This window comes from Podarcis liolepis (assembly GCF_965112155.1).
Source record: "Podarcis liolepis genome assembly, chromosome: 1".
Classification (NCBI taxonomy): domain Eukaryota; kingdom Metazoa; phylum Chordata; class Lepidosauria; order Squamata; family Lacertidae; genus Podarcis; species Podarcis liolepis.
In genome coordinates, this window is record NC_139554.1 from 99,836,058 (window position 1) to 99,861,146 (window position 25,089).

The 25,089-nt window shown below is 41.1% G+C and overlaps 1 protein-coding gene across 18 annotated transcripts in view; it reads left to right on the forward strand.

Moving 5' to 3' along the window:
- ARHGAP15 (Rho GTPase activating protein 15) overlaps nt 1-25,089 on the forward strand; it is a 368,006-nt gene that overhangs the window by 197,276 nt on the left and 145,641 nt on the right. For all 18 annotated transcript variants that reach the window (XM_083494613.1, XM_083494624.1, XM_083494616.1 and 15 more), the window contains one exon: nt 15,107-15,229. In XM_083494613.1, the coding sequence (XP_083350739.1) occupies nt 15,107-15,229 (123 nt within the window). The remainder of the gene's footprint in view (nt 1-15,106; nt 15,230-25,089) is intronic.

Sequence of the window (25,089 nt, forward strand, 5' to 3'; positions counted from 1 at the left end):
CATTAAACATTTAAAAAACTTCCCTATACAGGGGTGCCTTCAGATGGCTTTGGGGTCGGATAACTCCATACCCTCCAATATTTCTCCAATAAAAAACAGGGGCAACCTACCATACCCTCTAACATTTCTCTGATGAAAATAGGGACATCATAAGGAAAAGCGGGACATTCCGGGATTGAATCAGAAACCGGGACGGCTTCTATAAATCTGGGACTTGGAGGGTCTGTTCTCTTCACCTAACCACCCAACAGTGCCAAAACAAAACAGATTGTTTCAAAGTAGGTGGAAAATTGGAGAAATGGGCCTTCTCAATTCAGTCCATCCGTCCCTTTCCACCACTACAATATGCAGTGAGTCCAGCCAAACCAGGCAATGAGGAATCTGTGCATTCAGCTTCATGCAAGGGAATGACTGACTGGGGGGTATAAAACATATGTACAGAATTCCCATTTTGCAGCCTCCTCTGTAGGCTGCCAGCACGTGCCTCTCCACATGCCTGCTGTGGGTAGAGGAGAGCAAGAAGGATCTATTGAACCATATGAAAATCCCTCCATGAAGGGAAGAGTTGTAGATTGTCCCTAAACAATAACTGCTTTGGGATGGATGATATGTTATTGGTTCAAGTTCTTTTGCTCACTTCTTGTATGCAACAATAAATAGTTAACTAGTCATTAAGCTGTTAATTATCTCATTATTATTACTCGATTACCACCAGTACATATTTCAATTTTATGGAACATTGCTGCAAAAAAGAATAAGGCAATTTTATACTTCCTGCTATGTTTAAGTCTGAGTGAAAAGATAGCTAATGTAAGAGAGAGTAAATTAAAGAATATCAATCAGAAATCTTCACCATAGATTGCTATCTGGTTTCTTCTTCCCTCTCCTGTAACCACCTCTCATCTTTGACTTTGAAGCCCAACAGTTTAAACTAGGATCTTGTTTCAGCTGCTTAATCCGCTTTCATAAATCGTGTTCAAGTGCTGGAATAATTTGCACATCATTTAAGAATATTTACTTTGAAACATTCACCTCAAGCCTTTTTTGTATATCCTTTCTCTCTAAAGATTTGTAGTATTTGTTTTGTTCTCTGAGGTATAAAAGACCTGGGTAAACTTTATTCCTGTTGTTTCAAGATTAGTGAAATAAAATGCATATTTATTCAACTGGGAGCGAAAGAAGCTTTAGTAAAGACGATCATACATATAACCCTGGGGAATGATATAATACAAAATGCCTGCCTTAAAATCTCTTTAGACTTGTTCAAAACTGTATTGAATGACTTAAGTTCAAAAAAATAAAAAATAAAGGACCCACAAATGCATTCTTTATAAACGTTTTTATCTTTGTTGTGAAGGAGAGAGCTGTATATTTTTGTTAATAAAAATGAACTCAATATTGGTGAAATGTGTATAGCGAAACATATAAAGGGATGTAGCAGGCAGTCTTTGGGCCCACTAAACTAAAATATTCATCACTAACTGGCACTGCTTTTGTACAATGTTGCAGGCTTAAATATATGTTAAAATTATTTAGTTACAGCTATACTCTTAGTAGACATTCCATAGTGATTTTAAGCTTTCGGTATACTATGGGGGAGAGAGCCATGTATGCTGTCTAGTGCTCCTTGGAGTGAAAGTGGAATCTCAATGTAATATATAAATACAACAAAGTCCCATAGACACTGATGGTGTGGTTTGCCTGGTTAATAAAGGTCACTGTTTCTAGCAATAGATTATTTCATAAAAAGTGTACACTGTTCAGTTGCAAAAAAACCCCCCAAACAAACCTGAAAGCAGTTTACAAAAGATAAAACATTTAAATCCCAAAAAGTTCACACCCCTACTTTGAAGCATAAAAATGTTAAAATGCTAAAGCAGAATAAAAATGACCTCAACTTTGTATGAATGTTTTTAGCAGGTGCCCAAAATATTGCAGTGGTACTTTGGTTCTCGAATTTAATCCGTTCCGGGAGTCCGTTCGACTCCCGAAATGGTTCAAAAACCAAGATGCGGCTCCCAATTGGCTGCAGGAGCTTCCTGCACTCAATCAGAAGCCGCGTCAGATGTTCGGCTTCGAAAAATGTTTGCAAACCGGAACACTCACTTCCGGGTTTGTGGCGTTCGGAAGCCAAGCTGTTCAGCTACCAAGGTACCACTGTACAGTGAAGGAGTCTGCTTGATCTCAATAGACAGGGAGTTCCAAAATGTTGGCGCTGCCACCCCAAACCATGGAGTTCTTACAAATGTGGAACAAGTATTATGTAGTATCCGTCATGGCGCCAATTCCACTGACCAGAAAGGTCGGTGCATGTGGAGTAAGGCAATTTTTAGTCAAGCTGGTTCCAAGTTGTTCAGAGATTTATATACAGTGCTACCTCGGGTTAAGTACTTAATTCATTCCGGAGGTCCGTACTTAACCTGAAACTGTTCTTAACCTGAAGCACCACTTTAGCTAATGGGGCCTCCTGCTGCTGCCATGCCGCCAGAGCACGATTTCTGTTCTCATCCTGAAGCAAAGTTCTTAACCTGAAGCACTATTTCTGGGTTAGCGGAGTCTGTAACCTGAAGCGTATGTAAACGGAAGCGTATGTAACCCAAGGTACCAGTGCAGATTAGCTAGACAAGTTAAAAAACAGCGTTGAGAGACACACCTCCTCTCACTGTTACACACCCTGCTGGCATGAATTCCCATATCCATTCTGAACAAAGGATGAACATAATACTTAGAACCTGCGCTAAAACTACTGAGGAAACAAGTCTACGAAGCTGAACTTCAACTCACTATAATTTCATTTATTCTACAACATTCTAGTTCAACCATGATATCAAGTTGAACAGAAAGCTGATGAAGTGCCACGTGCTTGTTGTGATCTTATATGCCCTTGCATGGGACTGCAGCCACTGCCGTCTTCTTTTTTCAATCACCAGTGGTGGCGCTCTTTGTTACCATTGTCATTTACACCGCTTCTGATAGCCTCTTGCAATTATTGCAATGGGGGCTACCCAACAGGAGGCTTGTAGCCCACAGAACTGAATCTCAGTCGCATTCTATTCTATTCTCCCAAACCCCCTGGCTATTTATTAATAATCCAGATGCTAGCTTCCTGGTTGTTTGGAAGTAATATGATTTGGCGGAAGCAGGGGAAGCAAGAAAGGGTGGCAATATTTATTTTTATTTTTTATGTTATGAATGTCTATATTTCTCTAAATTTGGGAGCCTTCTAGTTCAGGATTTTTGATTCAGCGAAAGGGTACTTACTGGCTAGGCTTACCTCTCTCCCCCCACCCCCCGATGGGGAAATAATGTCAGTGTTTAGACCTTCCAGGTTGGCGGTTGCATTTCATTTAAATTATGACCCTCCAATCCAAAACATTTAAAGAGGAGCTTAACGGATGGAAGCACATTACTGTCATTTGGATTGGGTATATTAACGCTTTAAAAAATGAATGTGCTTCCTAGCATCTACTATTTGTTCCACCAGCTGCCTGCTGACGTGCCAGATAAACAGTTTAAGGAGAAGCATGTAAAAGCAGCCTATAGAGCGAAGACCACTTTGCAAACAAACAAACTTCCATATTCTGCCAGTCCCAAATATATATTTCATGTCTTCATATGCAGAAACACATACGAACCAGTGGAAGCACTCAAATTTGGGAAGTCATAAAAATGCTTATTGTCAGCAGTCAAAATGCAGCTTTCGAAAAGGATTCAAAACGATTATTAACCTGGAAAACTGGGCTGCATAAACAACCAAACCAAATGTACAAGTATGCATATGAAATGGCAAGAGGTAGCCCAAATGACTAAGCAAATGGCAACACCTTGGGAAATAATCTGTAGATGATGAAATGATTTGTAAACTCCCCATGAGCTTAGAACAAAATGCTGCGCCATAACCATAGGAGAGCATGCCAGTAATAGGAGGGAACTGTACTCTGCGTCTAGCGTTGTTGATGGCATAGCGCAACTGCTGTATCCAACTTTTGCTGTTTTTCTTTAAGCAAGATGTAGTCTCATTGTTGACTAGATGAGTGAGTGACTCAAAGTGCCCAGAGGAGGCGCCCCAAGGGGCACAAACAGCTCCTAGGCATTGAAAAAACCTTCAAAGTTGAGGGTTTTGTTTGTGTATTCTGACTGAACTGGAAGAGGGTGCTGACTTTCTCTCTGTTTCCCCAGTTTTAGAAGGCTGGAGCTTTTATGTAGTTGCTGGAGTCTCTACCCCTTAGTCTCGTGTGCCAATAGCTGGACATTTCAGCAGTGGCCCTGAATATTTTGCTTGGCTTGCTATGCCCTCTCCTCCTGTGTTCCTGAGGTAGATGACAGGGAGTCTGAGAGCTCACTGGGAACCTGGACATTTCCAGGGCAAGGGTTCCCAGCTCTTTGAGATCATTGGCAGTGCAGAGATCTGCTTGCAGGGAAGAGTTTCAGATTTGGGGCAGACCGAAATCAGGCACTTTCTAATCCACAGATGGGGAACTTGTGACCCTCTAGATGTTGTCACTCCAGCTCACAGCATCTCCAGCCATCAGGGTCAGTGGTAAGGAATGGTGGGAGTTGGAGTCGAACAGCATCTGAAGGTCTCCAGGTTCCCCATTCTGGTTCTAACCTCAGGTAATGCAACACAAATGGCAGTGCAGCTGCTTTTCCTCATCACAGTTCTTAGGTGTACATTCTCTCTCTCTCTTTCTCTTTCTCTTTCTCTCTCTCTCTCTCTCTCTCTCTCTCTCTCTCATGTTGTGTGACTTTCTTCTAGATGAAATAGAGACAACCTCTACTGTTTCACACAGCCTTGGGGAAGATAAAACTGTCAGCAGGGCCATGTAACCTTGCTGTTTTGGTGTAACTGGAGGGTCTCCTTAACTTGATGGTCATATTTTGTGAAAGAGCAGTTTAAAAATATGAGGAAGTTAGCCATTAAATTTCTCAATTGTCAGACATTCTGGAAAAAACAAAATGAATATCAGTATCAGGGAGGAGCAAGAAATTAGGCTACTGGAGTTCATAGAGAAAGAATGATCAACTCAGAGGAGGAATGTATTGTGGTGAGTTGAGGATGAACTATTACAGGAGTGTCTTGCGCCATTACAAGTTTGACTTTAGCCTTGCTGTGGTTTGCCCTGAGAGAATATAATGACACGTTAGGTGTACAATAATGTTTCTTTGGTGTGACTTATGCATTGTGAATTGTTGGGGAATTGTAACAGGGTCAGATAAAACTATTTATTTTCTAGGACAGGTGCGACTTGTGCCCCCATGATGGGTTCACAGTAGGCAGAGTTGTTTAAACCTCTCTGCCTATCCCAGCACCATGTCTATCCCCCCCTTTTTTTTTGCCTTGATGGGGTTGGGGATAGCAGAAAGATTTTCTGACCCTAATACAAAGACGTTCATTTACTAGTATGCCTCTATGTCTTACATCTCTATATTTAATCGTAACTCTCTAAAAACTTTCCAGAGTTGTACAAAAGTCAATTCATTGAAGTAAAACATATGTTCATGAGTCTCTCTAAGTTTAAAATATAATGGGGCGCATGTGGATAGGTACATGGAGTTTAAGTCGTTTTTAGTAGCCACTGCCCTTATGGTCTGTTTAAAAATATTTTTCTGAGAATGTAGGGAAAGTTATTTGAGCTTGGTCACTGAAAGGTCATATTTGCCCAAACTAGAAGGATTACTGTTAATAGCACCAGTTTTCCTATAACTTGATATTTCTGAATAGTTTTGATGAACTGCAAAAAATCATTTTTGGTTTGTTTTCTGTTGCCACCCTGGAACGTTTCTTTATTAGTGCCACTTTGTTTTGTACAATTCCTTGCAAATGAAGGAAAACAACTTTTCGGCTTGTATATGTTGATAATGTAATTTTGGTTACTGAGGACAAACAATATTGTACAAAAACAAGATTGGGTGCAGGCCTGGCCAGGACATGCTTACGTATGAGCAGATTTTATTTGCTGCCATTCTGGGATTCTGGTGCACCAGGGTTTACACCAGCGTAATAGAGTTGGCCAGGATGCCAGAAGGGATACAATTTATGAGCTTTCTCCATTATCTGCACAGCAGGGGGTGTTCAGTCAACAGTGCAAAGGATGAGCTGAAGCATTCCCTGCTGGTTACCTGCTTTCAGCAATTGGGGTCGCTGCTTGGTAGTACCCAATTGGTTAGCTGTCCGATTCTAGAGCTCCCTATTGGTGGCTCTTAGGTAATTCACAAAATACAAAGTCCATTCATAAAACACAGTGTTCGTTCATAAAGCAGTAACATAAATCTCCATTGCTACATATTGGGTGTATATTTCAGTGGTTGAACGTACAGGTTTAGGCCATGCTGTAGTGTAGTGCTTATGCGACTGTGAAAGGTGGCTGGGCTCATTGTCTTGGGGTTTGGGGGGAAGAGGTGACAAAACTGATTTCCAACAAGTGCCCCCCTTTATTTCCATAACAACTCCTTGAGTCTGTACTCTGAATGGTGATACCAGGGACCTAGAAGGTGCAGGGCTTGTCAGTCCAACCCCTGCAAGTCTCCTCAGGGCTGACCTTAAGGCAATTGGAGCAATTGGGCCAAAATGGGCCCCGTGGGCTGCTCCTAAGGACCCCCCCCCGCACCAGGGCAATCTAGATGGATTTTATTTATATCTACAAAATTTTTCAGAATTTCGCTGTGAACTGGGGCCCTACAAAAAAAAAATCAAGTTGCTCCCCACTGCTTCAAATTGGGCCCCACTTGCTAGCCCTGGGTCTCATAATTGCTGGGCCTGAGTTGCCCTGCCCTTGCATGAAGTCTTGGGTTTGCAATTTTGGGAGCGGGGAGACTGCAGTGCTGGGGAGCGGGCAGGCTGGCGAGGTCCCCTAGATTTAGTGGCCCGAGTTGTCCTGCCCTCATATGAAGTATTGGGTTTGCAATTCTGGGAGAGAGGAGACTGCGGCACTGAGGAGAGGGCAGGCTGGTGAGGTCCCCTAGATTTAGAGGCCCTAGGCTTCAGCCTACTTAGCCCTACAGTGGTACCTCTGGTTACATACTTAATTCATTCCGGAGGTCTGTTCTTAACCTGCAACTATTCTTAACCTGAAGCACCACTTTAGCTAATGGGGCCTCCTGCTGCTGCTGCGCCGCCACCGCACGATTTGTGTTCTCATCCTGAAGCAAAGTTCTTAACCCGAGATATTATTTCTGGGTTAGCAGAGTGTGTAACCTGAAGCGTATATAACTTGAAGCGTATGTAACCTGAGGTACCACTGTACATAAATCCAGCACTGCACATAATGGGTCCCAGACTGGGGGTTGAGCAGCATCTGTCTTAGGAGACAAATAAATAAATAAATAAATAAATAAATAAATAAATAAATGTGATTTGAAGGTGAATATACCTTGACATTTTCATTTGGTCACTTACAGGGTTGTCAGATTTCTGGTAGATGTTGGTGATTGTGGAATTCAAGTTCTAAACTCCTTACAACAACACCACACACACACACAACTTAAAACTGGGCCCCTGGACAGTGAAAAATAATGGCCTCTCTCTGTTTTTGCTTACTCATTTGGAACTTGGAAGGCTTCGATATCAAGGACTGATTGTATAATTGTGTTTGTGGCATTCTCTTTAACACCCACACCCCTCCCCCTTAGATTTCATACAGGTTTTGATGTTGTTTTCCCTTGAAAACACTGCTTGGACTTTGATGATTAACTGTGTACGTACCATGTGTATGTTGTCATCAGGTGCCGTTTCCTGATAATAGAGTTTTCGTGTGTGTGTGTGTGTGTGTGTGTGTGTTTGTAACTGTTCAATTTCTATTTGCTACAGAACTTTCCTTATATGTTAGACCTCTTGGGGGAGAAAGTTTTTTTCTTTTTTTCAAAGACAAGATAAGCTTTGGTTAAGCATCTAAGGTTTTCAGCACTTTATCCTACTGAAATCCAAATAAAATGCATTTCCGAAGTGTCGGAGGAAAGCCTTGGTCTCAATTCTTTCTGTCTGAATAATGAAAAGAATTGATTGAGTCAATAGCTGAAGGTGCCACAAAACTCTTGCCCTGCTGGTCCCCATGTGAAGAAATGCAAATAAGTCAGATGAGCTTTTCTGTGGGTTCTGTCTGCCTTTTTTCCCCTCCTGCGTAGCTGAAGAGATCTCCTCCCTCTTTCTTTTAGCAAGAGAGGTGGTCTTCCTTTTGCCACCATTGCCACAACTGCAGGAAAGACAGGCATCTCTCTTATGAGAAAAGGGACGTTCAGTTGGTCAGTGTGCCAACATAAAATGCTATGCTGAATAGACATCTAAGAGCCATTCAGTTCAAGCAAACAGGACATCCCCTAGTCATGTATGTGAACATGAATTGAATTGGGCTAGATGTGCATGCCATGCTGCAGAACTGAATTGAATTGGGCTACAACCTAATGCAGTTCAGATTGGAAAACTGGGCCAAAACTAACAAAATGAAATTCAGTAAGGACTAATGTAATCTTGGTGTGTGAGCATCTACTCTTGGGTTTTGATTTCTTTCTGCAGCAGACTTCTTTTTACGGAAAAGTTTTATTGCATCTTTTACTTCTTTACAGCAGCATTCTTAGTGAAATTCCCGTTACAGGAATAAGCACTATTTGGTTCTGTTCCTCAGAGTCCTTATTATTTACAAAACTTTACACTGGTCATTAATAAAGAAAAGGGGGAAAAACAAAGAGACCTAATGCTGACTCATTCATATACTCATTTACACTGACCCAGACTTAGTTGATTGCATGCCCTAATAAGGACACCTGTTGCTGGGGAAATTTTCTGTTGCCTAGCAACTTGTTCAAGACCATTTACAAGTTTCTTCTAGAATATTCCAACATGTAACTTAGGCAGGAAGAACCAGCTTCACAAATATAAGAAGGGAGACAACTGGCTTTCCATAGTACATGTGAAGAAGTTCTAAGGTCTTAGTAGACTACAAGCTTTAACATGAGTCAATAGTGTGAGGCAGCATATCAGCAGAAATACAGTGTCCAGATCAGGCATAGGCAAACTCAGCCCTCCAGGTGTTTTGGGTCTACAACTCCCATCATCCCTGACCACTGGTCCTGTTAGCTGGGGATCATGGGAGTTGTAGTCCCCAAACATCTGGAGGGCCGAGTTTGCCTATGCCTGTCCAGATCAAGGACAGATCAAGAACAGATCAAGGACAGATCAAGAAGAAGAAGAAGAAGATGATACATTATCATGGGCTAGGAGTTATCTTCACCTGCTGAATTGCAGCCTGAAGAGGAGAAGGCAGAGTGACTCCACCTGCAGCTAATCAGCCTTCAAGGACACAGAGGGGAATGCACTGATAAGAACCAGCTGGCTTCAGCCTTCTTAAGCAGAGCTTCCGGCAACACCCTTGCTCCCACTCACTGAGTAGGAAGAGGGGTTAGCTCCTGCTGGCCACCCTCCCGATGTCCCAGCATACATGTAAGCATGTGGTAAGGGGGGGGGAGGGGAGGTTTCCACCTGAAAAAGGCCCGTGGTCATGCCAGAGCAGTTATTTGTGCATAGAACAGTTGTAGTAATATCTGTACTAGCTCTGAGGCAGGGAGCTTTTTCTAATCTTAGCATTTGAATCCCTTAGCATTTGAAGGAAATTGTTGAAGTTTGGGTTATCCTGTGTACGTGTGCTACTGGTTATGTGTAATCTCTCCTATGTGAGAAATTTTTTTTCAGTAATGAATTCCTGAAATGTAATCCATTCTAATTAAACCCAAACCAAAATGAACATACCTTGAAAGAAAGAGTATATCTGGGACAGTAGTATTCAGAAGTCACATACTTTAATTTATTCTTGCAGGAATGACAACCAGATCTGCAAAACAAAACAAAAAAAATCAACAAAAAACCCACTAAGTATTTCATGGAGAAAAGTTTTTTCCCTCCAAAAAATACAATTCACCATAATTTTATTGAGTCTTTACTGCATAGCCACAAGACATAGAATAGCAATATTGAAAATTAAGTTGTCATATTACTATAAAATGATTCAGCACATAATATCATTGTCCAATTCCCTCCCTTTACTTCCACAATTCTACTAGGCAGCTGTGGGCACCTCTTGTACAGAAAGACCATACCGACACATTGAGAATGATTTAAGTTCAGCTATACTGCAACCTTTGACTCTCTAACAGTGTAGTTGTGCGATGACCAGGCCTTGGTCTTCAGAGTGTCGCCCAGCCAACCACAAACATGTTTCTCTCTTTGCTTTCTTTTTTAACTTGCTGCTGATATATTTGTGCAGTGATATGTGTCACACTGTCACTCTTCTCACATATTTCAGGGCTAATTAAGATAAATGCTGATTATGTGTCAGCATAGATTTGCGTGGACAACTAAGATTTGGCATCCTTTCCAGCACATAGAAGGCTTTTGCTATATGAGGAAATGGTGTCTTATGTGTGTTCTCAGGTTAGAAGTTCACAGATCCATTGGGTAAAAATCATTTACAGTCAGTGGGTAGTCATAGTCAAGGGGGGACAAGGCAAAGCTTCTGGCCTGCCAAGGTTCTTCTCTTGGCACCTGCAACAAAATGTAGTTTGTATTCCAACATTTCATACCATCTAGGCTCTGGTGATATCAGGCCAACTGAATGGTAGCTGGAATGGGACTTAAATAGACAAGATGGACACGTGTATCTTATATTCCCTCTTCTTTCCAAGGGGTTCTCAGCCCTAGAGCTTTTGAAAATGGAGGATTATTTATTTCATACTGGCCATGCCACAGAGTAGAACTTCCTAGTTGAGCCATTTTTTGTTATTTTCCCCAAATAACTGCAATGGACTGCACTGTGGTTTTGTTGTTCTGTCATCAGTATGTATTTGAAAATACATTGGGGTACACACACTTGGTTTGTTTCCCCAATCAGTAATGAGTGTGGTGGGCAGAAAATGTTGATTAGATGTAGTGGCTGAGTGTCAGACTGAGGCAAATAGACAAGTTGCAAGGTGGACTCAAGGAGAGCTCCAAGGACAGATTTGGGCCATCTGTAAGCAGTTGAACCTAGATAGAGAAACAAGTCTGGCCAGAGTCAGCAGTTATATAAGACAGGTGGAAATCCATTCACTCCTCAGATCACCGGATCGTGCTAGGCTACAAAAGTTCTCACTCAGCTCCCTTGGCTGCCAGTATGTTTCCAGACCCTGGTTTTAACCTCTAAAGCCTGGCAAGGTTTGTTTCCCTAGAATTTGAAAGAACAATTCTTCCCATATGGAACTCTCTGGGCCACAGATCATCTCTGAAGGCTTTTTCATGGTATCCTCCTGCTTTTCCAAAACACCGTTTCCAGAGAAGCCTGCCTGGCACCCACTTTAACATGTTTTCAGAAGCAGGTGAAGGCTTTTCTTTTCTTCCAAGTATTTTAACAATTTTAACATGTTCTATTAGCCAGTTCTTCTAATGTTGTTTGCACGGGTCACTTTAATTTCATGGTGATTGATTGTACATGAGGCGGGATAAGAAGGCTAATGCCAGGAAAAGTTGGCTGTAAAAGAGACTTTCTATGACAATGTGCTTGATCATTTTAATGTCATTCCTGGAAACCCCTTAGTCATAATGAGGCTATGCTGGAGTAAGCGCTTTGAGGTTTGCCGTCTTTCTTTCTTTCTTTCTTTCTTTCTTTCTTTCTTTCTTTCTTTCTTTCTTTCAAAATAGCAAATAAACAACATTGAATTGCAGCAACTTCTTACACAAGAGGTGTGTGTGTTTCCTGAATCCTTTCTTTTCGGATGCATTACATGCTATAATTTTGGGCATCGTAATGAACTGATCAGCGCTGCTCTAATGTATTTCAGTTAGGAGAGCGGCACTTGAAAGAAATTGTTTTTGCTATACACATGATGTGAAGCAATCAATAGTGCTTTAGTCTGACAAGCACTGTCAATATCCATTGTCACAGTTCAGAAAGTCATTAATGGATAGTTCTTCAAAAACCAATGCTCTCAACACACACCCAAAGTACTAAGAGAACGTCGTACTGGGCAGGAATTAATCACAGGTGGTAAGCCCATGGGGTTTAGGGTAAATGTTTTGTAAACTGCGAAATAAAAGTTCTTCAGAAAGAGACCATAATGAGGGAACATAAAAGTTCATGCAGGGAGCTGTTGGTGGTGCTACAGAGCGACTTACCTTAGTTTATCGACATAATCACTTGAAACTGTGTGCAAATCATTGTGCAGTATGTAGATGCTGATAAGGGAGCTGCTACTAAGCAAGGACTACCTTGGCACACTTGAAGTAGTACAACTGCTTATCTAGGAAATTTGTGCCATGGATGCCGCCCAATGAAACATAAGCACTTTGGAGTCCCATTCATTTTAATGAAATATGTAAGTGGGCTCTATTTAGACCTAGGTCTGTATGCATTGTTATTATATGTGCAGATATGTAAGTTTTACAAAGTGAAGAAAAGCAATTAAACAACTGGGGTGGAATTCAACATTGTGCTGTTACAAACATTCCATCTGCTGCATAAGCATATCAACTTTCCAGACAGAACAATCCCGCCCCACTGTTCTGGGGTTTCTTCCAGCCCCCAAGCCAATTTCAGGGGGCACAGGGGGAGGTGGGGAAAACCCTGTTGCACAAGCAGAACCTCTTTCACAAGGCTCCCACTGACTGGGTTTGTTAGGTGAATCCAGTCCATAGAGAACAGATAGCATTTTCTATAACATTTCCCTCATGCCACCAAGGTTGTAGCATCAGAAATGCTGTTTCTATTTCTCTTTATACAGTAAGGCTGAGTGCCCTGGAATTTTAGTATATCACTGCCAAGGGTTGTTCCCATTTGAACCCAGAAGGTCCAAAATAGAACACGAACAAAAGAGCCAGCCATTAATTTAACACTAATCTCTGTATTCTATGATATATCGTCCTAAGAATGCTACCACTAAAAATGTGAATTTTATTTTTTCGTAAGTGATGGATTATTGTCCCATGCTGCAAATGTTCCAGTAAAAGTGTCCTTTTATATGTCCTTTGTGATTACTAACTTGTAAAAGTATGTGTGGGGTCAGTTCAGTGCTGTGGGAAAATGGAACAGTCCTCTGTTCAAATCAGTAGTGAAATCAGAAGCAAAGTATGCTCTGATTATCATAGGCATGTGTTTAAATGTTGCTCTCCTTAATTGGGTATGTTGTATTTATTTTAAAATGAAAAAATCTGGCACGTTTTTATCCCTAGAGAGCAGCAAAGTGAAAAAGAAAATGTTTTATTTTGATTCTTACTGACAAATTTGTAATATATAGCACAGTATCTCTGAATTCTCTTGTGAAGTAGGCTTTGTGAACTCGCCCTGGTTTGAGGACGGGGCATATTTTAAATGTATCATTTCATTTGTCCCCTCTTAACAAATGCTCTTTCTTTTCTTTCTAAAGAAGTCCAGTAATGCGTTTCTAATTTTGGTTCACAACCTGTTGTATCTTGGGCAGTTTACTTGCAGGGAAAATGAAATAGGACTTTATGCATTTGGAACACAATCTGTGCTAAGAGTGATTACAAAGCTTTCAGGAATGTTGTATGGTGCTCTGGATCTTGACTCCTAGATCTGCACAAAAGAAATCTGTTCATATGTGCAGATGACACCCTTTTCTTTCTTCCTTGTCAACAAAGGTAGTGCAGGAAGCATATATACACCAAAATTGTACATGGTGTCATGGTTTCCCCAAAGCATCATGCAAATTGTAGTTTGCTGGCATTTCCTTCTCTAGCCCTTCACAGAGCTATCATTTGCAGGGATCCTTGTGGAGAGGGGATAATGATTAAACCACACACACATACACATATGGTGATTTATTTATTTTTTGTCTTTAAGCAAGACATATCAACATTTTGTTTACTGTTTATTCCTTCCAATCTAAAAGAGGTCATACCTAAGGGTGCACCATGGATGACGCATAACCTTGTTATCTCGGATTCCTTAGGGTTTACTGGTAACTCACAGCTTACGCTTAATTTACTTATGTGATTGTAGCTTTGCGGGGGTAAACCCAATCTCCATTTATTTTTTCCTACCCCCCACTTATGCAGAACTGCAATTGTGGGCTTACCTGGTTTTGGAAAAGTGGTGAGAGGGCTCTGGAAGCATCCCAGAGCCCTTGCGCTACCTTCCCCAAACCGAGGAAGTGCTCATTGGGCTTTGGGAAGGTGACACAAGGACTCCAGAGAGCTGCCAGAGCCCTAGTGCCTCTTTCACAAAGCTGGGCAAGCAGCCCTCCATCAGGCAGAGGGCCTGCTTCCAGGGGTTTCTGGCTTTATGGGATTTTTCTTATATGCACAGTGTCCAGGAATGTAACCCCCACATAAGATGCAAGTTACCTGTATATTGAAGAGCTACATTGCTATGCTGAGAGTTGGGTTCCAAAGAATAGTATCAGAGAATTGTGCTGTTGTAAGGGACCCTGAGGGTCAACCCCCTGCAATGCAGAAATTTCAACTAAAGCACCCATGACATATAGCCATCCAACCTCTGCTTTAAAACTTTCCAATGAAGGAGAGCCCACCACCTTCCTAGGGAGTCCATTCAACTGTTGCACAACCCTTACTGTTACCAAGTTCTTTCTGGTATTTAGTTGGAATTTCATTCATTCTGACATTTCCTTGGAAGTCAGTCCCATTGAACATGGGACTTCTTTCTGAGTAAGCATGCATAGGATTTTGCTTCCATATGAAGTATTTCTTTTATGTACCAGTGCTTTGGATATATCATGTTTTTCCATACTTGGCACGGAGAATCAGACCTCTCCCAGTATTATCATATTGTCCAACCCACCATTTTATTTGCCTAGGAAATAATAAATAGCACACTTTAATTTGCAAGTGGAGAACCATATGTGCTAGAGATACAAATTTTTGGTATGCATTCAAAATTTACACAAGTATATTGATAGCTGTCCAGTAACATGAACCATTACTAATATGACTCTCTCAACTCACAATGTTTATTCAAAATAATATTAATCAGCTTCTTTTTGGATCATCCCACATAGCAGACTGCTGGACAGAATATATAGCCAGTTTTCCCCAAAGATATCCAGCAAAGCTTTCTATGTTGGAACCTAACATCCTGTTAATTTTTTTCTTTGATTTTTTTTCTTTCAGTTTTCAGGCTGAACTACAGCACTTCTGATACAACTGACAAAAACCGAGTTAAAAGCAGACTAAAGAAGTTTATCACTCGAAGACCTTCACTGAAAACGTTGCAAGAAAAGGGGATCATTAAAGGTGTGTGTCCTCTTTATCTCTCTGTGTGTATGTGTTTGTGCACGCTTGCGCTCACATGTGTGTATAATTGTTGAGTATCCCTGTTTCATTGACTTGGCCACAGTTCTTATAATAATTTATTTTGACTTACAGTGGTTTTCAAAGTATTGTTACAGTGCTTTTCAAAAAATGATACAAACTGGAGAGATGAGTACTAGGTTCAATGAAACCCCATTTCTCCTTCTCTCTCTCCCTCCACCCTTCACTAGCTCTTGGGTCTCATGGGAAATGATAGGTATGCAAATATCTGCTGGTCTGTTCAATAGGCATCATACTGCATTTTTGTGTGTGTCAGAGGCCAGCTGGGGAGGGGGAATAAAGGAAGCAGGCTGCGTTGGACCACATGCTGAAACCTTCCTGTGTGACAAAATATGTCTGCATGTGTATTGGTCATGCCCTTAGGTTTCTTGGTTAGACTTTCTAGCCAGTTATGTTGAAGAAAACCCAAACGTAAGTAGATTTCTTAAGTTTAACATGTGGAAGGGTTATATTTCTATATGTTATGCATACTTGAGGCATGCCGCATTTTGCATAACAGAAAGAGGTCTGACCCCAAACTTCAGTACGTTTGTGGTGCCTGCTCTGAGAATTAAGTCGCTGAAATGAGGAACAAGATAGCAAAAGAGACGCCTTTAACACCATGGTTGCTTAGTGTGTGGAAATTGTTGGCATTCACATTATCCATACGAGTTGATAGGAGTTCTCCGAGTGTCAAAGGTTTAATTTCTACCTAACAGAATGGTGTTTGCTGTGATGTAAACACAGTGGACATAAACGTAAAAGATACTTTCACATGCATACACCTCTTTGTTCCCCAAGATGGCTTGAAAGGGGGTTGCCTACAGCCCCAACTATGTGATATAAGAACAGATGAAGAGCCTGCTGGATCCAGCATCCAGCAGCCAACCATTGGATATTTGGGGATATGGAGAAGTGGGATCATATCTGAGGGCTTGCCCAAATTCCACGTGTTGATTTGGGACTCTAAATACAATCTGTGCTTATTAAAACTGTGTGCACATTGTCTCTGTGTGCAAGATTAGCACTCTACAAAAATGCTGGTTCAGATTGCAAGAAGAGAGAATACGTGTGTGTGGCTTGTATGTACGTAGGCTCAGTTCAGAGCTTTTGATCAACTAATGGAAATTGGTGGAGCCGATATGCTTTATTCCTCGATATTCCCATATGTATTCTGTGTATAATGCCTACCTGGCTCATGGGAATATATGGGACAATCCCTTAGCCTCAGGAATTTTCCACCCCATACATGGTGGATCTCCTCAGCTGGGGCAATTGCCTTTATGATTGGAATAATACTTCAGTAGAAATTGCTGGCCCTGTTACTGTTTTCATCTTGTGGACATGTTCAGATATTGTGAAAGGCTTATGGTATTTTATAAAGGTTGATTTTTATCTAATTTTCTCAATTTCTGTGTATAAAACTTGCCCAGCCACCAATGAATACATGTTAAAACCACAACTGCTCATGTAAATTAGGTAGTTAAAAGCTCTTTGGCACCAGCTGTGCACAGCCTTTATACACAGGATGTTCTGGTTGTATTCCAGCAATTTTGAACTAATGGAAGGGCTTCAACCAGTGCAAATGAGGGCAGCTCCACAGAGGGGAAATATGGAAGATCAAACAGTGTAAAGTTAGCAATTCATCAGCTTGCCTGCCTTTGTTACATTGAGGTTTTGTATAATGACTGCATTGGCCACTTGCACTAACAGAACACCACTGGATTCATGAGCACTGTGTTAATGCAATTATGAGTTCTCTCACTTAAGTTTTATTCTTGTTCCTACTGAATTGTAGCATACCGGAGGTAAACTCAGGCCAATAGTACAAAAGCCAGTTTATAGTCATCACTGCAACATGTGCCCTCCATGATGGAGGACATGATTTACTAAATGCCAGGTCAGTCTGTAATACAGCCACGCTCATCCGTGACCTGGCATGTATTACTCTGACCTGGGTATGTCTGACCTTTCTGGATCCTCAGTACAGCACTAACCCAGAATCTGGGGCAGTGCAAAATTGAGAAGATCCAAAACGGGTAAGATCCATTTTGGGGTGCCAAATGTTGGCCCTGTACAGGATGCCGTATTACAAACAATCCCCAAGATCTGCCCCTGTTGAGTGTGGGGGTGCCATTGTCCATAGAGGTATCATTTTATGTACCAGAAAAGATCTTGATCTTTAGAGGGGCTCAGAACGTTTGCACCAGGTGCAGAGCCAGAGAGATAAATTTGAGACGCTGCTGGTGTATCAGCCCCGCTGCTGACCAAGCTAACTGAGGTGGTCTATATAGCATAGTTTGTTTCCCCTAATCTGAGGACATGTAGGAGCAGAAAACTAGCAAAATGCCCATGATTTGAGCAGCATACACCAGCACATTGTTCATCATAAATAATTGTTTATTTCAAACTGCAGTTTAAAGTGAAATGCGAGCCAACCCCTTACGTCCTCTAACCTTCTAAACATATGAGCAACATTCATGCAGTCTGATCACGTGATGACCCAAATCCTGTGTTCCAAAGTGTCCTCAGACTGTTTGCCAAATGATTTTCCTTACATCAGGCCTGTAGAATTAGTGACCCACATGTGCATAGTGGTCCTCCAGTTGTTTTTGCTGCATGCCAGGTAACTGTAAAAAGAGGAGGATTTGCTGGCTGCCGAACGGGGGACTTGGGGCGGGTGAGTGATAAGTTATGCAGGCCTGCTACACATCACTGCAGTTTATTTTGTTGAATATTGAAGATAGTTGCGTCTTCTGCTCTAATTTATTGTCTTTCAGTTTCTGGGTTTTTCTTCTTTTTGGTTTAATAAAGTGTAGCTGATGAATCTCCTTTGGTATTACATAGGGATCAGATGTGATCCTTCCTAACAAATCCAGATTCATTAGCATAACTCAAATCCATCCTTTAATGTGTCTCTGAAGGAAGAGCAGATGTACATCTTTCTTTAGACAGGATTGCTTTAGAATGCTGATTTGCTAGCATAGAGGTGTCTTATGTGTTCCATGCTCAAATCATATAGTATCATGCTCTGCCATACAGTTCCGGGGCCTTTTGTTAAGCGCATGGTTTTAATAGCAGAGGAATGTTGCAAGAAGAAAAAGCATGTTAGTTTTCTACCATGAAGTTTCATTAGGATTAGGTTCTGGCCATGCAAATGAGTTAAGATTCGTTAGCAGAGCTTAATTCCAGTCTCCAGTAAGTCTATGTGAAATGCTCATTTGATAAGGTTCCTTCATTGTCTTCAGTTGAGTTTATCCCTTAATCTGTTAAAATGTTATGAAAATGCAGTTGCAATGCTTACCCTGACAGAAAGCGCTTTTAAATGTTAATTTTTAAGGCTTGTATTAAAACATTTTTAAGTAGCAAAATAGAACGACACAGATTAAAAATAAAAGAGTTGGCCAAATTTCATGTCCTAGAAAGCATCTATTTAATTTTTTATAGGTGAATTAAATGGCTTGAGAAATTGTTTATTTCCACACTTTTTTCATTTTTTTGGTTTGGTTTTGTTTTCATTTTTTCATGGTAGGGCAGAAAAGTTTAGAATGGAGCATATTTGCATACCTTTTTTATTACAAGAGTTATTCTTCAAGGGAGATAACATTCCTACTAACTATTTTTGCAAGGCATAAAACTTGAAGTGAGAGTTAAACATTTTGTAAAATGTCTATCTGTTTATGTATTTGCCACATTTGTGCCCAAAGTACTCCGAATAGCATTAAAAACGCAAATCAGATCAAAGCTATTTAAAAACAATCATGCATTAACCACAGCAAACTATACATAAAAGCTGTGGCAAAATTCTCTATGCAGAGCAACGCATCAGCTGTGTTCATTGATGTTAGCCTTCTCACAACCTTTCGCCTCTCCACTCCTTGGGTTTACTCTTTGGCATCTGTGTCTCTTTCTCTGCCTCCCTCCTCAATCTCTCTCACACAAAATTGATTCCCAGGGAGGTGATTCAAAGAGCAAGAGTGCAGCATCCAGGGGCTATATGAAAGTAGGCCTGTGGTTTTACATTCCCCATCACTGCCCCAAATGCCATTGAATGCTGGCTGGCGGACACACTTCAATGCTGTTGCCAGACACTTGGTTATGAATGGGGCATTTGGTAGTACTCCAGTGTTGGTCCGCTAGATATGAAGCTCACCCTTCTCCCCTTTGGGTTGTCCACCATCACAGACACCAGTTCTTGCAACCATCTTCCCAGTGCTTATGGAAGCCTGAAACAGGTCATTTCATTCTGCTGCATGGCAATGCCAGTCCTGGAGATTTACCTGCCATTTGTGTATTGGACTTGAGGTTTGCAGTCGCGAAACCTAAGGAGGACTCTGTTACGCTCACTTGTCTTTGACTTGGGAGGAGCCACAGCACCACTTCTAGGCTGCACCAATCTGATGCTGTGGCACCTCTGCTGTGCTCTAAGTGAGGGTGGTTCACCTGCAGCTTCTCCTGCTCCACAACCACATAGGAGCATGTGACTACAGAAAAGATTACTGGCCCTTCAAAGCAGCTCTCCCAGAGAGGTTGAACCACTGGAAGGTCCAGCTTTGCCCACCTTTTTAAGACCTCAGGTGACATAATATTTGCTGAGATAGCATCTTCCTAAACTCAGCTAGCAAGGCCCACTGATTTGATTGGCCCTTCGGCCTGGGCAAGGCTTTGGTATTTGTCACCTCTTCTCATGAAAACCCCAAGCCTCAAACAGAATAGATCACAACCCACATTTTAAAGGACATACTTTTATATTCCAGTTATTTTGGCGCAGCTATCCCACCCACCCCCAGGAATGCTCCTGGAACAATAACACTTCCACAGAAATGCTCTTTGAGTACAGTATGAGATCCAATGACACTTGCTGCAACTTAAAAAAGATGGTTAAGAAAGGAGTGGGGGTGGGAAGAGATGGGACAGTTTACCCCATTGCCATTTCCTTTTTTTTTTTATCTAACCAAAATTTCAGCCCAACTTCACAGTATGTTAAGATAATACATATAAGAGATGACCCCGTGAACAATACCCCCATGTCTTCAGGGGAAAGGTGGGATATAACCAGTCCATTTTTTCTGGGGGGATGCAGGGGGATGCAGACCCCTAAACATTTTGTGAATCTAAGTTTGGCATCATTGAAGGGCAGTATTTCAATATGAGTAGAAAAATGAGAATACCCCTAAACATTATTTTAGAAGGGGGGGGGAGCACAATGGATAATTAATGGATGCACACACAAGGCTTTTGTTTTTTGCCTTTTTGCCACATAAACTGTGGGGTTGCCTGGGAAGAGTTACCCTTCCAATCCTTGAAGAGTGTCATGTCTACAAACTCTATTTTGCTTCTTTTAAGCAGGGCAGGCAATTCATTGCAGCTGTAATCATCATATTACATGCCTCAGAACTTCAGAATGGCTCTCCCATCCTTTCCTTGTGTCTCCTTTTATATCCACATACAAAGCTGTCATGTCCACTACTACCTCAAATGGATGGTTTTTATGTGCATATATCAGCAACTCATAATGCGAACCATGCTGCCGAACACATTGTGAATATACTGCTCTTCTTAAAAATGGTTGTTGGTTTTTTCATACTATAGTATTGACTAACTGTCGGTGTTTGATGTATGAGTTACCAGCCTGATGTAGACTTATGGTTAGAGCTTAAGTTGTTAGTTCTGCTTTTGCAGCCAATTCAGAATAACTACAGATGCCTCAAGATATTAAAATTGACTGCTCAAATGGACTCAGTGTGGGAGTTTCATTGGTTTTAAATTGATAACAGCTGAAAGAGTGAATGATTAAAGCTGTATAAGGGCATAGAATGCAGCTCTCTTTTTTCTTTTTCTTTTGCCTCTTTTAACAACTTATTGTGAACAGCTCTTTATATGGGAATTTTCTTTACTATAATAAAAAAATATTTCATTAGCTGAAATTTTTAAATGATGAACAATAACATTTCTGAAGCCTGTTGAGGGAGCAATTCCTGAGAAACTGGAATAAACTTTGAGAGGACAATGTGGGTTTCTATTCAGGAGGGAGCATTTAAAGTTAAGTAGCATTCCATAAGGTGGTAATTGTGTCTATTTCCCAGACATTTGAGCTAAATAAGCTGGATAGGAAACATAAACTGTCATAACAGGAGGTTAGGAGTGCTGTGTACATCTTTGCCTACCACCACCATCCCCCTTCCCGTTACATAAAAAAGTAGAAGTCTCAAGTGCCCTTTTGCTAATAAATCAAAGCCCTTTTGCTTTCTTTATTCCCTCAGGAACAGTTATTGTTTTCATTATTGGAAAAGATGTTCTGGTTGTTTCCTTATCGTAGGAAGAGCTAAAATATTTAGACACAGAAGAGAGATGTGGAGTTTTTTTAATGTTCATCTAGATTTCCATCTCTTATATTTGACAAAGATTTCAATCATCTCCTAGTACTCTAGATCCGGGCGTACCCTGTGTGTGGTATCCAGCCCATAAGATAATTTCAAAACTATTTGTGGCCCCCCCCCCAATGAACCAACTTTTTGTGTACACAGAACCAAAGTGTGGCTTGCTTCATCTGGCTGAAGCCTTGCCTAACTGCATCCCTTCAGGCAGCTTCGGAGATCTTGGTGTCTGCTCTGACTTCATGTGTCTTGCAACATAACAGCACCTTCATAACTGAGGAGGGTCTAGCCTCTGCCTGAATTTCTGGTACATGCCACTCCAAACACGGGAAACCTGTCATCCTAGCTTTGGATACTGAAATCTTTCAGAAGCCAGTTTTTATAAGGCAGGGCTTGGCCAAAGATTGGATGACTTTCCACAAATATTTTCAGTGATATCAATAGGCATGTCCTCTTTTGGCAATTTGAAGAGATTGTTGCAGAGAATATTTAGGAAGCATTTGTCATGAATAGGATCACTCTGGGCAACTTCACTGATAGCAGCATATAGCCAAATCTAACTGGCTTACAACACTGTTGTGATGTCATGATTTATTTTATGATTTCCAATTGGCTGTCACCATTCTATAAGTAAAATCCTAATCAATTTTAAGGGTGGTAGTGAAGCCTTGGTACATAGGGGAAAGCACTGGCAATAAGCAGACTCAAAAAGTGAACATGCTCAATAATTAAACGGTTTTTATAAATATTGTATATATTCCTTCTCCTTACGAATCAAGTGAATATTTTGTGCAACTTTAGATTTTTATTGGGAAAAATATGTAGAAATTAGATTGTAGCAATTTGATTATCATGGGATCTTATATATTGAAGGGAGATCCCTTTTATAACAAAATGCTATACCCTGTACATCTGTATTCATGCATTTAGAAATATTCTGAGTAACCATCACATGAATGTATCCACAAAGTAATCTGAAGACACATCCAATGATCTCAGAATCATGGGTATGCCATTAGATCATTTTGGCACTGGAATGTCTTTGCATTATAATAGTAATAATAATAATAAATAAAATAATTTTTTTATTATTATTTATACCCCACCCATCTGGCTGGATTTCCCCAGCCACTCTGGGTGGCTTCCAACAGAGGACTAAAAACAGAATAAAACTTCAAACATTAAAAACTTCCCTAAACAGGGCTGCCTGCAGATGTCTTCTAAAAGTCAGATAGTTGCTTATTTGCTTGACATCTGATGGGAGGGCGTCCCACAGGGCGGGTGCCGCAACAGAGAAGGCCCTCTGCCTGGTTCCCTGTAACCTCACTTCTCACAGTGAGGGAACCGCCAGAAGGCCCTTGGCGCTGGACCTCAATGTCTGGGCTGAACCATGGGGATGGAAACGCTCCTTCATGTATACTGGGCCGAGGCTTTTTAGGGCTTTAAAGGTCAGCACAAATTCGAATTGTGCTCAGAAATATACTGGGAGCCAACATAGGTCTTTAAGGACTGGTGTAATATGGTCTCAGCGGCCACTCCCAGTCACCAGTCTGGTTGCTGCATTCTGGATTAGTTGTAGTTTCCGGGTCACCTTTCCTATGAAAAAGGGAAAACAACAAAATGTATTGTGGCATCTTAGATTAGTAACTTTATTATTGCATAAACCTCCACTCTGACTAGGGCTGATGGTGGTTGTAGGTCAAAACAGCTGGAGGGCACCAAGCTGAAGAATGCTGTGTTATAGGATGAAGTATATCGTCTTTAAAATAGCACAAAATCCAGGTTCACCCTCGACAGACCTGTTTGGGGAAGGAGTGAATATAATATTTAATGTCGTGCAGGTTACTGTATGGTTAGTTATACATGGCCCTCCTAGGATTCCTGCAGGCTTTGCCAAGAAACATTGATTACAGAAGTACTGTCAAAGGCCTCTACACCAATTTTCAAAGTGTCATGCTCTGCTGGAAAGGTATGCGGAGACTATCTCTTGGTTTAAATGATGATCTTATAGCCACATTGTTTAAACATTTTAAACTGCTTCTATTGAATGGTTTCCCTCATAGGTTTGATTCATTTGGATTCTGCTGACAAAGTTCCCATTACGGAGCACTCTTTTCATAATTTGTCAAAAATATATAGCAGAGATGAAGGAGGATGGAGCTAATTTGTAATCTGAGAGCACTAACCTGGTTATGCTGACATGCTCCATGATGAACGCCCTCAGCCAGCCAGAGGTTTACGGTCATGAAGCGCAAAAAAGCTGCATTAAATACAATTTCATTCTGTAAAACCGTGCCATTTACATATGTTGTCAAGGGCCGGGGACAACTTATTCTTATAAAAAAACATGATTTTCCCTTAAAATCAGAATTAAGCACTTTCCAATTGGTGGGAGGTCTGTTTTGTAAACCTTGGAGGAAATACAAGGAGGTGGGGAAGGTTTTCCAGAGGCAGGCTAACTGTAAATGATGTAAAACCGACTCCTAACATGATAAATTGCAGTGGTTAAATTATTTCCCTGAATACTTTGATATAATTAAGAACATTGTAGCAGTAGATCTGTGCGCTCTGGAATCTTGTGGAGTCTTTCTCTCTGTGATAAGGTGGTCTTACTACCCATCCCCACCTTCTGTCTGCTTCCTCACTGCTGCTGTTTAGAACACTGCAGTATGTACTTGCCCAACATGAAGTTGTACTGATGTTAACAGCTGTTTGACAGTGGAACAGACTCTCTCAGAAGATGGTGGATTCTCTTTCATTGGAGGTTTTAAAGCAAAGATTGCCATGGAAGCTTTAGTTGAGATTCCTGCATTGCAGGGGTTGGAGGACGATGACCCTCGGGTCCCTTCCATCTCTACAATTCTATGATTCTAAGTGCTGACCATGAAATTTATGCTAGATGTGATAGACTCATTTCCTTGGTTCCCAAGAAACTTAGTCATAACTTTGGTGGCAGTCTTATGTCGACTTTGCTTGCAGTAAACCCCACAGAACACAGTGGGAGTTACTTCTGAGTAAACATGTACAGTGGCACCTCTGTTTACGAACGCTTCAGGTTACAAGCTCCACTAACCCGGAACTAGCTGCTCCTGGTTGCGAACTTTGCTCCAGAATGCAAATGGAAATCACGTGCCTCTGGTGCACGCACAGTGGGAGGCCCCATTAGCGAAGGTGCGCCTCAGGATAAAAACGGTTTCAGCTTAAGAACGGACCTCTGGAACGAATTAAGTTCGTAACCAGAGGTACCACTGTATAAGGTTGGCTCTAGGTTGGCTCCCCTGTGTTTTTGCATTCTGTACATTATTTTCAGAAATATTGGATATTCACACAGAAATAACGAGCAGCAATGTGAGGACATTCACACCAAAGTCAATGTTTTTTGTTCATTGGTCAAAATGGGAATTGGCTGAAATATCATACTGACAC